Source organism: Beta vulgaris, chromosome 1 (assembly GCF_026745355.1).
Source record: "Beta vulgaris subsp. vulgaris cultivar EL10 chromosome 1, EL10.2, whole genome shotgun sequence".
In the NCBI taxonomy this organism is placed as follows: Eukaryota; Viridiplantae; Streptophyta; class Magnoliopsida; order Caryophyllales; family Amaranthaceae; genus Beta; species Beta vulgaris.
The window spans coordinates 63219437-63232801 of NC_079202.1; the positions used below are offsets into that span (position 1 = coordinate 63219437).

At 33.8% G+C, this 13365-nt stretch overlaps 1 protein-coding gene and 1 long non-coding RNA gene across 2 annotated transcripts; one reads left to right on the forward strand and one right to left on the reverse strand.

Annotated features, from left to right (window-relative positions):
• The first annotated feature begins 2718 nt into the window (after positions 1-2718).
• LOC104892350 (hypothetical protein) lies at positions 2719-9739 on the forward strand. Its single transcript, XM_010678297.3, has 7 exons — positions 2719-3211; positions 5912-6082; positions 6656-6890; positions 7947-8169; positions 8257-8428; positions 8575-8660; positions 9345-9739. The coding sequence occupies exons 1-5, from the start codon at positions 2894-2896 to the stop codon at positions 8357-8359; spliced, it is 1050 nt and encodes a 349-aa protein (XP_010676599.1). The 5' UTR covers positions 2719-2893; the 3' UTR covers positions 8360-8428; positions 8575-8660; positions 9345-9739.
• LOC130591944 (uncharacterized) lies at positions 6680-7947 on the reverse strand. The gene is made up of 2 exons (XR_008969927.1): positions 7121-7947; positions 6680-7006 (listed from the first exon to the last, which is right to left on the reverse strand). It is a non-coding gene; the product is annotated as an uncharacterized LOC130591944 (long non-coding RNA).
• Positions 9740-13365: the final 3626 nt, after the last annotated feature.

Here is a 13365-nt window from a genome sequence, read left to right on the forward strand (position 1 = left end):
TTCATGACAACAAACTTTTACATTCAGATCACGCCATCTAAGTCCCTGTGTATTTGCACTCTTTACATATAAATTCGCCAACATCTTTCATGAATTGAAGACAACTTTTTCAATCCAAGAAGTGACATCAAGCGCATCATTTTTCAAAAACACGGTTCTAAGCTGGGATGTTATAACAGCTTACGTTAATAAGCCAAGGGTTCACTTGACAAGTGCTTCAGAGACATGTTGGAAGTTGGAACCTTCCACGTTAACCAGTTCAACATTTTATTAGTATTGAGAATTGCTAGATGAGACGTCCAAATTGTACTTTAAACAACCAATACCATGTATTTCTTATTTTCTTTTCAACGTTATGTAGACGTGTGGCCAATTTTAGTAAGAGCATATATCTTCCGTGGTTTGACCAATGCAGTTTAAACAAATCATGTGCTTACCACCAATTTGTAATTAATTGCAGAAAATGTTACCGTACTAATTACACATGACAAATTACGAATATCACAATTACACGATTTTGGGGTGCCGCGCGCATAGGCGCGCGGTACAACAACTAGTCCAAGTTAAGTATTATTGTTGATGCTCCTACCAGGGTCAGATACCACTTTATCTAATTTTAGAGTGCGGGAAAAGTGCAACTAGATGATTATCAAGGGTTTCCATTGATCATAAGATTGTTAAAACAAGAAGTGTATTACACAATAGATTAACTGTCATTTTTGTTACCTTAAAGGTTGTTAAAAAACTCTTTTATATGCATTTTTAAGGAAAATGTGGTTTCGTTTTGGCTTGTTTAGAGGATAAATGTTGAGGCTTACTTGTGTTTGTGTCAGTGTATATAGATTTAGGAGCTAATTTCGGAATTAGTAGGCATTATTTTTAAGGTACAACTTAAAATCTTTTAGTTATTTATATTGTTTTGAGTATAAAATATGTTCAATAATTGAAATTTAAGGCGCCACCCTTCGCCTTGCGCTTTGGGCCTCGGTGCGCCTTGCCCCTCTTAGAACTAAGATTGGTTATTGGTTGTATTGCGGATTTGTGCTAATGTGACCAACCATTCTCAAATTGGATCCGCCACTGAGCTATGTACCTCCAGAAATATTAGCTTGCAGAGGAATATAGTTCCTTGATTTTTCTGATATATGCGATTCTGAATTTGACAACATTGTTTGATGTTTCGAAGGCATTAATCTACACTCTTCCTTCTGATAGGCTAAATCAGAACTGCAACATACTGCATTTGCATTTTCAGAAATTCCAATCCTTTTTTTTTACTCCAAGCTTTCTTTATATTTTAGGTAAGTTCAAACTGCAATTAACATGTTTTTGGGTTTTCGATTTCTCAAGTGATGTTTTAAGAAACTCAGGAGTATATGCTTCAGGGGGTGGTGGAAGGGTGGGGGGAGCGGTGGTGGACTGGTGGTTAGTGTTAGAGTTTAGGGGTAGATGTTAGGATTAGGGTTACATTAGGGTTTAAAATAGAAAATTAAGGTTAAAATGAAAACTTGACACTGTTAGTCATTAAGGGCATTTCATGTATTTTGTGGAAATATTAAGGGAACCTGGTGCATTTTTGTAAAAACAGGGGTACCCCATGAATTTTGAAAAACCAGAGGGGTACCCCATGAATTTTGAAAAACTAGAGGGGTACCTACTTGAGACCCCTTTGCATTGAATACAAAATGCTTCTCAAGGATTGTTTTATACAACCTATCTACCTGGAATTGGTTGCAGAGACCATTATATGCGTATTCTAACACATGAGAGTGTTGTGTTTTCAAATTTCCTCATGTGACGTCAGGTGCATCTCATGGGATATATTGGTAGAACCCTTAGTTAGTCCAAACGTGTATTGTAACCTTTTCAGACTTTTTAGAGTCTGAAAATCTTTTTCATTCGAGGCCTTTTCGTAAGACCTGAGCTGCTTTAAGATAGCTTATAGGTGCTCGGTATCCTTTGCATGGCCTCAAAATGTCTTCCATGATTTATTTTGCATGTATTGAACCCTGAAATAGCTCCACAAACCACCATATGTGCATTCAAAGCCATAAAGATGATTTTATATGTCCTCCTATAACACAAGGTTGCATCCCATGAATTTAGTTGCTCGAGATACAAATATACTAAAACATGTATGATATAGCCTTCGAATTTGGCTAATTTGGGGATATTTTCATGCTTAATGACATTTTTTAATTGTGAATAAGCAAGTTTATGAATGATTCCAGAGTGTTGCTACTCTTTGCATTAAATACCTTATAGAGCTTGTTGTGTATATTTCAAATTAGCTACAAAAACCACAATATGTTGCTAAGACATGAAAATGATTTCAAATGGGCTCCTATCACCCTATGATGCATCTAACGAGTCCCATTACTTGGACCTTGTTAATGTAATAATGTCTATAAAATAATTGTAGCCTACAAATATGGCTATTTTGAGTATGATTTTTGGATTTTTGTTTTATGTCCCAATAATGTATTCTTTATCACGACATTTTCGAGGGCCTTAAGATGCATTGAGGTGGCTCCCATGTGAATTCGAATCATCTGCATAGCCTTAAAATGTCATTTATAAATTTTGACTTGTTTTGCTTATTTTCGGTTCAATCTTGAAATAACTCCTAGGGCACCCTATGTCAAATTCAAAAATATTGGGCTTGTGCTTAGATCCCAAGAGACTAAGAGAGTATAGGCCTTGAAAATTTTCATATTTGATAGTTTTGAGAAGTCTTATATCCTAAATAAGAGGCAAGATCCAAAGGTGAAAGGGCTAGAACAAAGCCAACTCTATTCGACCTTTGTTAGATTGGAAGCTAAATCTTTCACACAATCCCAGAAAAAGTATCATCGTTTGACTTGAGAATTGAGAGTGGGAGAAGTGAAAAAAAATGTTGAACACTTCAGCAGCCATCTTTCACACACCTATACTCTATTCCCTTCACAATCCCACATGGAGCAATAAACCGCCATTAACATGTAACAAGCTCAAAGCTTATTGCTCAATTTCATCAATTTCCCAGACAATTGTTGAGAAAGTTTCTCCAGTTTCTGGGAATTTATTAGGAAATGCAAAAACTAAAGAAAGGGTATTCTTTTTAGATGTAAACCCTATTTGTTATAAAGGGAGTTCTCCAAGTTTGGATTCTTTTGCTCATTGGATTTCTCTGTTCTTCTCTGAAGTCAGTCTCCATCATCCTGTCATTGCTGTAATTTCTCTCTCTTCAATCTTCATTTCCTGGTAAATTTATTTCTATGTAGTACTAAATGATATATATATATATATATATATATATATTATATATTATATATATATATATATATTATATATATATATATATATATATATGATTTATTATGTTTATCTTTCAATTTATGATGATATCATGATATGGTTGTGTATTTGAGAATTGAGATTGTGGGCATGACTTTCAATACTATGTGTTTGTTGATATACAAGAGTCAGAATTTCTGAATTTCATTTGCATATTACATGTGGGAAATTGCAGGGTAATTAGACTTTTGAAAATTATCATATAATGTGCTTCTTTATGTACTGTTCATCTTACCCAGAGAAGTGTCATGTAGTTGTGCTATGACTGCTATTTAAAGGAAAGACATGAATGAAGGAGATACAGGTTGCAAAAGTATTTTATGTTCATTGCTCATTTAATTGAGTGTCAAAAGAGCAAATGAGCGAAAAAATAGTTTTCGGTGTAGGTACAGCTGTGGATATAATGGGAGTGTTGAAGGGTGGGAGGAGGGAGATGAGAATGATGTTTATACTTTGAATTAGAAGTAAAGACGATGCATGTAATAGAAGGGGTGATTTTTTAATAACAAAAAAGAACTAAGCCTTAATCTATCAATAATGATTTTGTACTTTCAAAGTTCAATGATTCTAGAGCTAATAGTAATCATTCGATTGGGTGTTCTGGGAAGCATTGACCCAATGCTTTAATCAACCAATGCTTTGTTCACATTGAGATGATACCTCAGTACCTTAATACTCATTGCAATTCAGCAAACTATGCGAACATTAATCAAGGGTTCCCTCAATTTAGGAAGGAAACAATTACTTTATTCAGTTTGTTAATACAGATAATTAGTTCATGGAAGTTATGACATGCTGAGATCTGAGTTTTCTAGTTTCCTTTCATCAGTAAAAGTGAGGCTAAGACCGAAGGCTTATGTGAAAGTGTAAGAAAAAACATAAGAATCTGTTTACAATGATAAAACATGATTGTTGTTACCTTTTGATCTTATAATACCTCCTTCAAGGATTGCATTGTGCCAGAAGACTCAATACAGCATATCCAATGGATGCCATGAGAATGTCAAACTAAAAGTGGAGTCTTGATTCAAGAAATCTGGATCCTTGATTGCCAGTTGTATTAGATCCATCGTCTGTCTTTCGGGAATATGTCACCTGATGCGATAGTTCCTTCTAACTCCTAAGCTTGTAATGTGTGGGAGGCTTAGAATCTTAGAGGTGAATTGTTCGTTGTATCTAATTAAGAATTCGCTTATACAGTTAGGGGTTGAGTATATAACTTTATCCTCTATTCCATAATGTTTGCTTTTAGTACTCATTTTCTGGATGTTTCAGAATGCTTTCTATGTTTGATAATTATGCCATATCTTTAATTTCTTTCACATTCTTCTTAATTGTGATTATTAAGAAGTTAAGACCATGTGATAGCGGACACTATTGACTACAAAGTGAGGGTAAATATGTCCACTTCATTTAATTATTAATATGTGCCTTTTCTTAAAACACATTATAGTATGGAGGGAACATTGCTCATGCACATACAATATAATACTTTTGGGCAAAGATTAGGAAACCACAAACCTGAAAATGCTTTCTTGCAAGGAAAATTTCTAGTTTATCTAAGGAGATGATCTAAGGACCTAAATTTTCCTGAACTAATTTCAGAGTGTATTGATATGAATGGTCAAGCATCCAAAAGACGCAATAGCATAATTGTGGTGATTGGGATCTTGTCTAAAGCTGCTTCGTGCACTTTTATTTAATTGAATAACTTTTTTTCCATCCAAAAGACGAAAAATTTCTACTAATTGGTTATATTTTGAGTGAACTTGTAAGATTTATGTTCCAAGAGAAATCATGGATAAAGAAGTAATACATTCCCCTCATTAGTTCTTCTATTAGAGTGTTGAGATCGGACAATTTGATTCTGTATGTCAAGTTGTCAACCAGAAGATAGGCTTTTGTATATTATATTCATTGCTTCTAACCTTAGAGTGTCTATTCCAGTTGTAGATGCTAATTTTTTTAAGAAAAACTTGTTCGAAGGATGGGAAACAGATAACTGAAAATATCTTCTCACTGGAAGTAATGAGGATCATTATTTTTGGATGGTTTGGGATCAAAGATAAGTTTTACTTGAAAATAAAGGAAAAGGTATGCTACCAAATAATTGATGGTAGTTCTTTTCAAGTTCCAATGTTGTCATGAAACCAGTATCCAGAAGAACTCAGCACCAACATGTTACTCAAACTAAGAGAATATTCTGAGGCCAGATTCTGAGGCATGAAAGTGTATGTTTCACCAAGTGCTGGACAAGGCTTTACTGACCTAAGATGATACCTTTGTACTAGGGACTAAGTATTTAGTTGGTCAAGTCCTGATCGCTGTGCAACCATCATGTTAAGTAGTTATTGCTACAAGAAAATGCTCCAGAGGTGTTTCTCCTGTGTGCTTATTTGTTAAGAGATTACACGGGGATTTGAGATACAAATTAGCAAGTTATGTAGGCAAACAAGGAAAAAGAAGTATTAAAAATTGGAACGCTTACAGGCACATTATCTTTATTGCTATATTCTATAGGTATGTGGGCCTATGCCAATGTTGTTCTATATTGAAAAGATTTGTTCTTTGCCAGGTTTTTGATGGGGAAGGAGGCCATGAACATCGCAAACAAATATTACCATCTTATAAAGCACATAGGTTGAAATTCTTAAGGCGTATATATACATCAAAGGGACTCGAACAACTTCCGATTGGAAGGTCACACCAAATTGTCATGGATTTCTTGAAGGACTGTAACGTGCCGGTAAGGTTACACTGCTGTTCTCTTATTTCCTTGTATCGATTTGCTCAAATGTCTATACTCTCTGTTTGAAATCTTTAAGTATGGTATGTGTGTGAATTGTTATATTTTTCGCTTTGCAAGTGTACAGAAAAGTTGCTTCATTGTTCTTGTGACCAAGAAAGAGAAACGGGAATGATATCCCTTGGTAAGTCTGCAAAGTCCAGGGAGTTATATTATTATATTCCATCTAGTTGGCTTAAAATCTTGTGGACATCATTGTCTTTGTTTATCTATGAAACTGTGATTCCCCTGAATTCCCTCCTATTGGGTGGGGTATGTCCAAGTGTGTCCCCATGTGGGTGGTTGTTACTGGTGTAGCTCTGATTCTTTTATTCCTACTTATTTCTGACGAGTTCAGTTCAGTGGAGTAAATAAATCAACATTCTTGTGTGACTTCAAGTATGGGAACAGTTGAACAGAATGACATGTGATCTCCTCTACAAACTTGAACAGGACATCGTATGCTCGTCTTATTGTTTCCTGATTCTCAATGTTTGTTGCTGAGAGAAACAAATGAACTTTGCTCTTCTTCAGGTCTTGAAACTTTTAGGTCAGGAAGCAGATGATGTTATTGCTACTCTAGCTAACCAAGTCTTAGATAGAGGAAAGAAGGTGGTCATTGCTTCGCCTGATAAAGATTTCAAGCAATTGATATCAGAAGATGTGCAGCTTGTTCAACCTGTGCCTGAGCTCAAAAGGTGGTCATTTTATACACTGAAGCAGTATACTGCTCAATATAATTGCGAGCCACAGTCTGATTTGAGTCTTCGTGAGTTTTCTTTTGTTCTTTCCTTTGTCTCTAATCTAATTAAAGTCGTGTGTATCCATCTTTTCTTTCGACATGCTTCGTTTTTCTGTGTTTGCAATGTATTATGTATGAATTTCCTGCATTTAATTTTTTTTAAAAATAAATTAAGAAAACATCTTCATCAAAAATGAACAGGAAAGAGTCTTTTAGGCAAAAAAAAAAGGTCCTGTTTTGGGGAAAAAAAGCCCTACTCAGGTGTAAGCGTGGGATAGGTTCTTTGAAGAATCCATTTGACTTGCATTGAGCTCGAAACCTGCACTTCCAGGAAGACTTCTTTCAAAACCTCATTACGTTTACCAATTGTTTACAAGACAGCAGCAACAAGGTGATAAACACTCTCCAACTACGAAAAAAGACAAAGCAACAGAAAAATGTAAAACTTATTTCAAGGCATCAACCTATGATTTTTCAGCATCACGGGTCTTTTCAGCATCATAGCTTTGAATCTTCTACAATATCCAGATTTGACTATTTTATCAGTAGTAAGGACTATAGAGTATCTATAGTAGGAACCTTCATCAACAAGAGTTGACTTTCCTGCATATTTTCCTTGAGTAATCTGTTACCTATTTGTAATTCTATATCATACTCTCGTATTTGTTAAAGAAGTTGCTAAGTGGAAGGAAGTGGGTAGAGGCTCTTCGGCAGTTTCTTTGTTATCAATTGAAAGGAGAAATGCTGTTAATATGAGGCCAATATGAACATTTTGCTTTCTCAAGCTCAATAGTTGCATGGCAGAAGTTTCTACTTAAGCAAAAGTTTTCAGAACTTAGATGTTCATTATTATTAAGAAAAATTTACGTTTTTAAAAGATAAAATCAAAAGGACTATTAATATTTTGACGTTTCATGATATAATCCCTCCCCCTGAACATATATACTTAGAACTTGCTCACTCTAGTTTTGTTTGATACAAGTATAGTCGTCATTCATAAATTTGCATATATTTTATCATCATATTACAGGATTAATAATAATTTTATGCTGGTTCAGCTAAATTATTTGTGAATTTTTGCAGGATGTATTATTGGTGATGAAGTTGATGGTGTTCCTGGAATCCAGAATCTGGTCCCTGGTTTTGGCCGGAAGACTGCTCTTAAACTCATTAAAAAACATGGATCTCTGGAGAATTTGTTGAATGCGGCTTCTGTCAGAACTGTGGGAAAGCAATATGTACAAGAAGCCCTTACAAAATACACTTGTGAGCTTAGGAGAAACTATGAAGTACTTTCCTTGAGAAGGTGAGATGACTCTTGTTAATCTTTGTGCTAGTTGCTGGATCTTGATTCTTGAGTTCTTGACGGGTTATCATGTTCATTTTTGTCTAGGAACATTGATGTGCATGTTGAAGATGAGTGGTTAACTGAAAGAGACACAATGAATGATTTGGCTGCCATAGCAAAGTTGAACAAATTGTTGAAAGGAAGCTAAATCTTCAATTCTTAGATGTAGAATCCTTTTGATCATTTTGTCAAAGAAGCAAATATAACCAACTTTGAGGTTTGTTTTGTTGATTGCTTTTGTAGATTTTATAACCATCAAATTTATAACTATATAGTTCCTGTGTTATGTGTTTATTTTGCCATTGAAAAATCCAATTTGTTGTCGGTGAGAGGAGTTTAGTTATTTCTTGGTGTGCTGTGCAGGTCATCTGTCTATAACAAGACCTGCTTTGGGAATGCTAAGGAAAAGGGGTGAGGAAGGATGGCACAAGACAAGATACTTGTATTGGGTGAGACACAATTTCTTAATTTTTACATTGAGGCATTGAGCTGCTTATGCATTTGCAATGGGAGCATAACAAATGCTCATTTTCTACTTTTGAGTAAATTTCATTTGTGCTCTTACTGAACAATTGAACTCTTCATTTTACATTAAGTACCCTTAGAACCTCTTAGATCCTTGAGACTTCATTTTAGACAAAACTTGGGGAGATTTGTACTTCCTCCATCCTCTTTTCACTGCAACAGGGGTTGGGGGGGTTATTTGAAGTGAGGTGAGGAATAATAAGTGGGTACGATTTCGAGAGCATAGAGCGCGCCATGTAGGAAAATAAATATTTTTATTTTTTTAATTCCTTTATCCTAATTTTATTCAAGTAAAATCTGAAATTGTGATATAACGTATGTATGCTCCCAAAATCTACTCGCTTTATAATTATGTGCGCGCGTGCACGTAGGAATTGGATAATATGAAAACCATGAAATCCAAAGTAAAAGGGGTGTATTTGAGGTTTAAAGGGATAAATGTATTTTATTAATGTATGCTCCCAAAATCTCACAATTACTTATGCTGCATTTGTAATTTGCAACTTGATTAGTAATAGTATAAGATTACTACATAGACGTTTGTGCTCTCACCAAACCTTGTCTTTCCTTAGCTGTCATACAGAGACGTTTATGCCTTTCTTTTGTAGGTGTTGCTCATTAGGCATAGGCGCATAGCCTATGGAGCGCTCAAAGCCAGTAAGCCACAAAGGAATATTGAGATCTTTTGCAACGCCCTGTTTACGCATCACTTCAGTTCGTTTGAGCCAGTAATCCCAAAATCAATGTCGCATTCTTCGTTTGCTTTACCGGCTCTAGTTGTATCCGTCAAAGGAGGTGGGGGAGCAAGTGATTGTACTAATTGGCTATAATCTCATCTAATTTGTATCTCCCTTTCTTTTTGCTCCTTTGGAATTTTCGCTGCTCGTTCAGCTGTCCTATTTTTTTGTACAGTTGCAAAGTTGGAAAAAGGTTTTTGTATTCGTGGAGAAATTTGTGGTAAAGATGTTTGCATGCATTTCTTATAGATATCCAAATTTCGTCATTGCAAATGTCATTTTTGGGGGAAGATGATCATATATGGGTCCATTGCTTTTGCAAAATGTTTTTTTTTGCATGCTTCATTTTCATCATTTCATCTTCTACTGGATGGGGTTCTGGACCTACCATTTTTTGGTCGAATGTACTGTAACTGGTAAGATTGTGAAGGAAAGAATTTAAGTACTAAATGGAATTACCAACTTTTCCTCATGATAGCAAGAATCATAGTCTAGCCATGTAGACCTGGGAAAATTTATCTGTTTTACATCGAAATCTAAGATAATGTGGCCGTGGGGGACTTGAACACAATACTATCTCTGTTTCTTTTGTTGCGATAAATGCCTTTTTGCACAAATGTTAAGGAAAGAGGAGACATGCAGAGTAGGTAAAGTGAGGATAAAATGGTCAAATTGTTACAAAACCTTCACTATGAAAGAAAAGATCGCATCTGAATAAAAAACACCTAAAAATAAAAATTGTTACAACTAAAAAACAGAGGAAGTATTTACTAATTTAATATCTGCAAAACTCCAAAAGTGAATTTGACTATAAGTCAATTCGATTTAAACTAATCTAATCTAAAATTAATCATTGGCTTAATTTTGAACTTATTCATCAACTCTAATATGTTATCTTCGGCATAAAACAGCTGAACTGAATTGAACTGAAATGAATAGTGATATGTGAGAGTAAAAGTATTGTCCAGAGCTGAACTAAACTGCGCTGAACTGACTTGAACTGAACTGAAAATAAACTGGAGAGAACAGCCCTATGTTTAATTGTGAGAATGAAAAGCTCATTTCTCACATCAATATATGGCCAAAATTATTAGTCATTCTCACTTGTTTCAAGAGAATAGTATTTGATTTGCCTTGATGTTTGGTTTATTGACTAATATAAAACTAAATTTCCACCTAAAATTTGGCAGTGTATGCTATATACAGTTAAAGAACTCTATTTTCGTTGTTGATTGCACCAATAATAAGAGCCCTATTTTCAATCTTCAATCAGATTGAGGTGACCTAAGCAAAGAAGAAGTCCATCTACAATAGAATTATATTGTATCAAAAAAGTCAAAAAAATCCAAATTCTATCTTTTCACCATTGAAATCCATTTTATTGTTACATCAGCATACATGTGGAAAATAAAGTTCCCACATTCCTATTTATCAAAATATTTATTACTCCTAAGTCCTAGGTCTTGGTTATTGTCAAACAATTTTTCATGCCTGAAAACATGTATAAAACTCCAAATAGGATGGTAGATATAGGAATATATGCCAAAATTAAGGCAAATCAATCTTAAATTTAGATTATGATAGTTTGATCATGAATTGACCACCATTACACTGTCTCATTTGAGCCTAATCTACACTTAAGTCTGTTTTTTTCTTCAACTCTCATCTCATTACATTTTCAATTCTTGTCCTTGCATCGAAACATTATATGAGGCCTAATTCTTTCACAGTATTCAATAAATATAATATAATTTATAGTGAATCCCATGATATAGTTTCTATTTTTTCGTTTTAATTATTTATTTTGTTGCTATCCTATTGGTTAATTTTATTGGTTGGAATAATTTGCATAATTTGCCAAAATTTTCAATTAATGTTATTTTGCTATTTTGTGAAAAAAGGAAAAACTCATTTACTTATCAATATAAGTACAATATATACACGTCACGTGGCACCTCGTTACTCCACTACAATAATTGTTCAATGTGTACAAAGTCATATCAATTAACAAAAGTAAAATTATCTTGCAACAAGATTTGAACCCATGACCTCTTATTATTATACATGGCACAATTACCATCTCAACTAACTTTTAGTCATGTTTTAAGTGTCCACATTATTATATTTGTACCTTTTAAATGTTGAATTTTCCTTAACACATTTTAATAGAAATGAAAAAAAATGCATATCAAGTTCGAAAAACAATACCAACCCGGGGCAACGCCCGGGTCCCAAATACTAGTTGCATATTAAAATAGAAGCCACTCATTAGGTTTTTTCCTTCTAAAGTTCACTCTTAAACGTATGAAATACTTCTATAATACTCCCTCCGTCTTTTATTAGTTTACCCCTTTCGTTGGGGCACATTTGCCGAGATACTAATTTGAACCTTAATATCTCTAATTTTCGATAAGCAAAAATTACAAAAAGTTGATATTTGAATAATACACATTGAGACGAATCCAACAAGATCTCACATGACTATATTTTTCCTTAAATACAAATTACAAAAGATAGTCAAAGTCATATATGTGAATAGTGTCAAAAGTCAAAAGAGGTAAACTAATAAAAGACGGAGGGAGTAATTGATTACATGAAAACTCTAAATAGACGGGTTATTGAACATTAGTTAACTATTAACATTCAAAACCAAAATGTAACCAATACCATCAATTTAGAATTGCCCAAAATTCTAATAAATAGATCAATTATAAAAAATTAAGCATGGCTCATGCATTACTCACTAACTAATACTCGTACTTCATATGTTTTTTAATAAATACATCATATTAGCTAGGTATACTTGCCAATTTACATCTTGACCATCAATATCTTCCGTTATATATTATTAAAAATTATAAAAAGATAATAATTTGAAAATATATATTGAGATTAACCCATCAACAATAAAAGTTATGACATCTATCTATATAAATTAGTAATTAAAGATTGTCAAATTAATGTTGATATTCAAATAATATAAAAAGTCAATATGATGCATCTATTAAGAAACAAATGAACCGATAGAAGTACTATCATTTATCTATATGCTGTATAATTATTATTAGCTTAACATGATAAATTAGTATATATTAAAAAAATCAAATTAGACCTCACACATACTTAACATATTATTTTAGCTACGTAATCCGACCACCACATAAATAGTTCAATTGAGGTTGAGGGGTGGAGTTGTGACATTGTTTCCCACCTCATATCCCTAAAGTTTAGGAATCAAACCTTATGAGACTTATTTGCGGATTTTCCCTTATCTCCCCTTAAGTGAGTCCCTCTCGTCTTACCTGGAAAAAAAACATAAAAGTTCAATTAAAAGGGTTAATTTAACTTAATTTCACATTCCAACCTCCCAAATTTTGTCTTATAACATCTCATATCAAAAAACATATCAATTCCATATCTCACACAGTCATACACAATCAACTTTGGATTTGCTTTTGAGTGGATCATTAACTTTGATTTAGAAGGAATAAAATTTTGTACTTGGTCTTCATGACAGCAATTTGGTCAATCGTCAAGTATGAAAGCAGGTAACAACAAAACATACATAATCAGATTAAGGAAAAAAGAAAAAAGAAAGCAAAATTTCCTCTAATTAATGGTTAATTTGTCCCTTAATTAGCTTAATTATGGCAGTATTAAATTGATAGCTTTGACTTTGCTTCTTTCCAAGTAAGAAACTTGAATGGATCATTGATTTCCCCTTTCTGAACCTTCCTCGCAGCAACCTGCAGGTGGCATAGCTTTCTAGTAACCAGCAAAAATCTCTTCTTTCTCTCTCATAATAACATTTTTCAGGTGAGAAAAAAAACCCAGATATTAAAAATCAAAACTTTGCTATTAAAAATCAAAACTTTATTCATCTGGGATAATA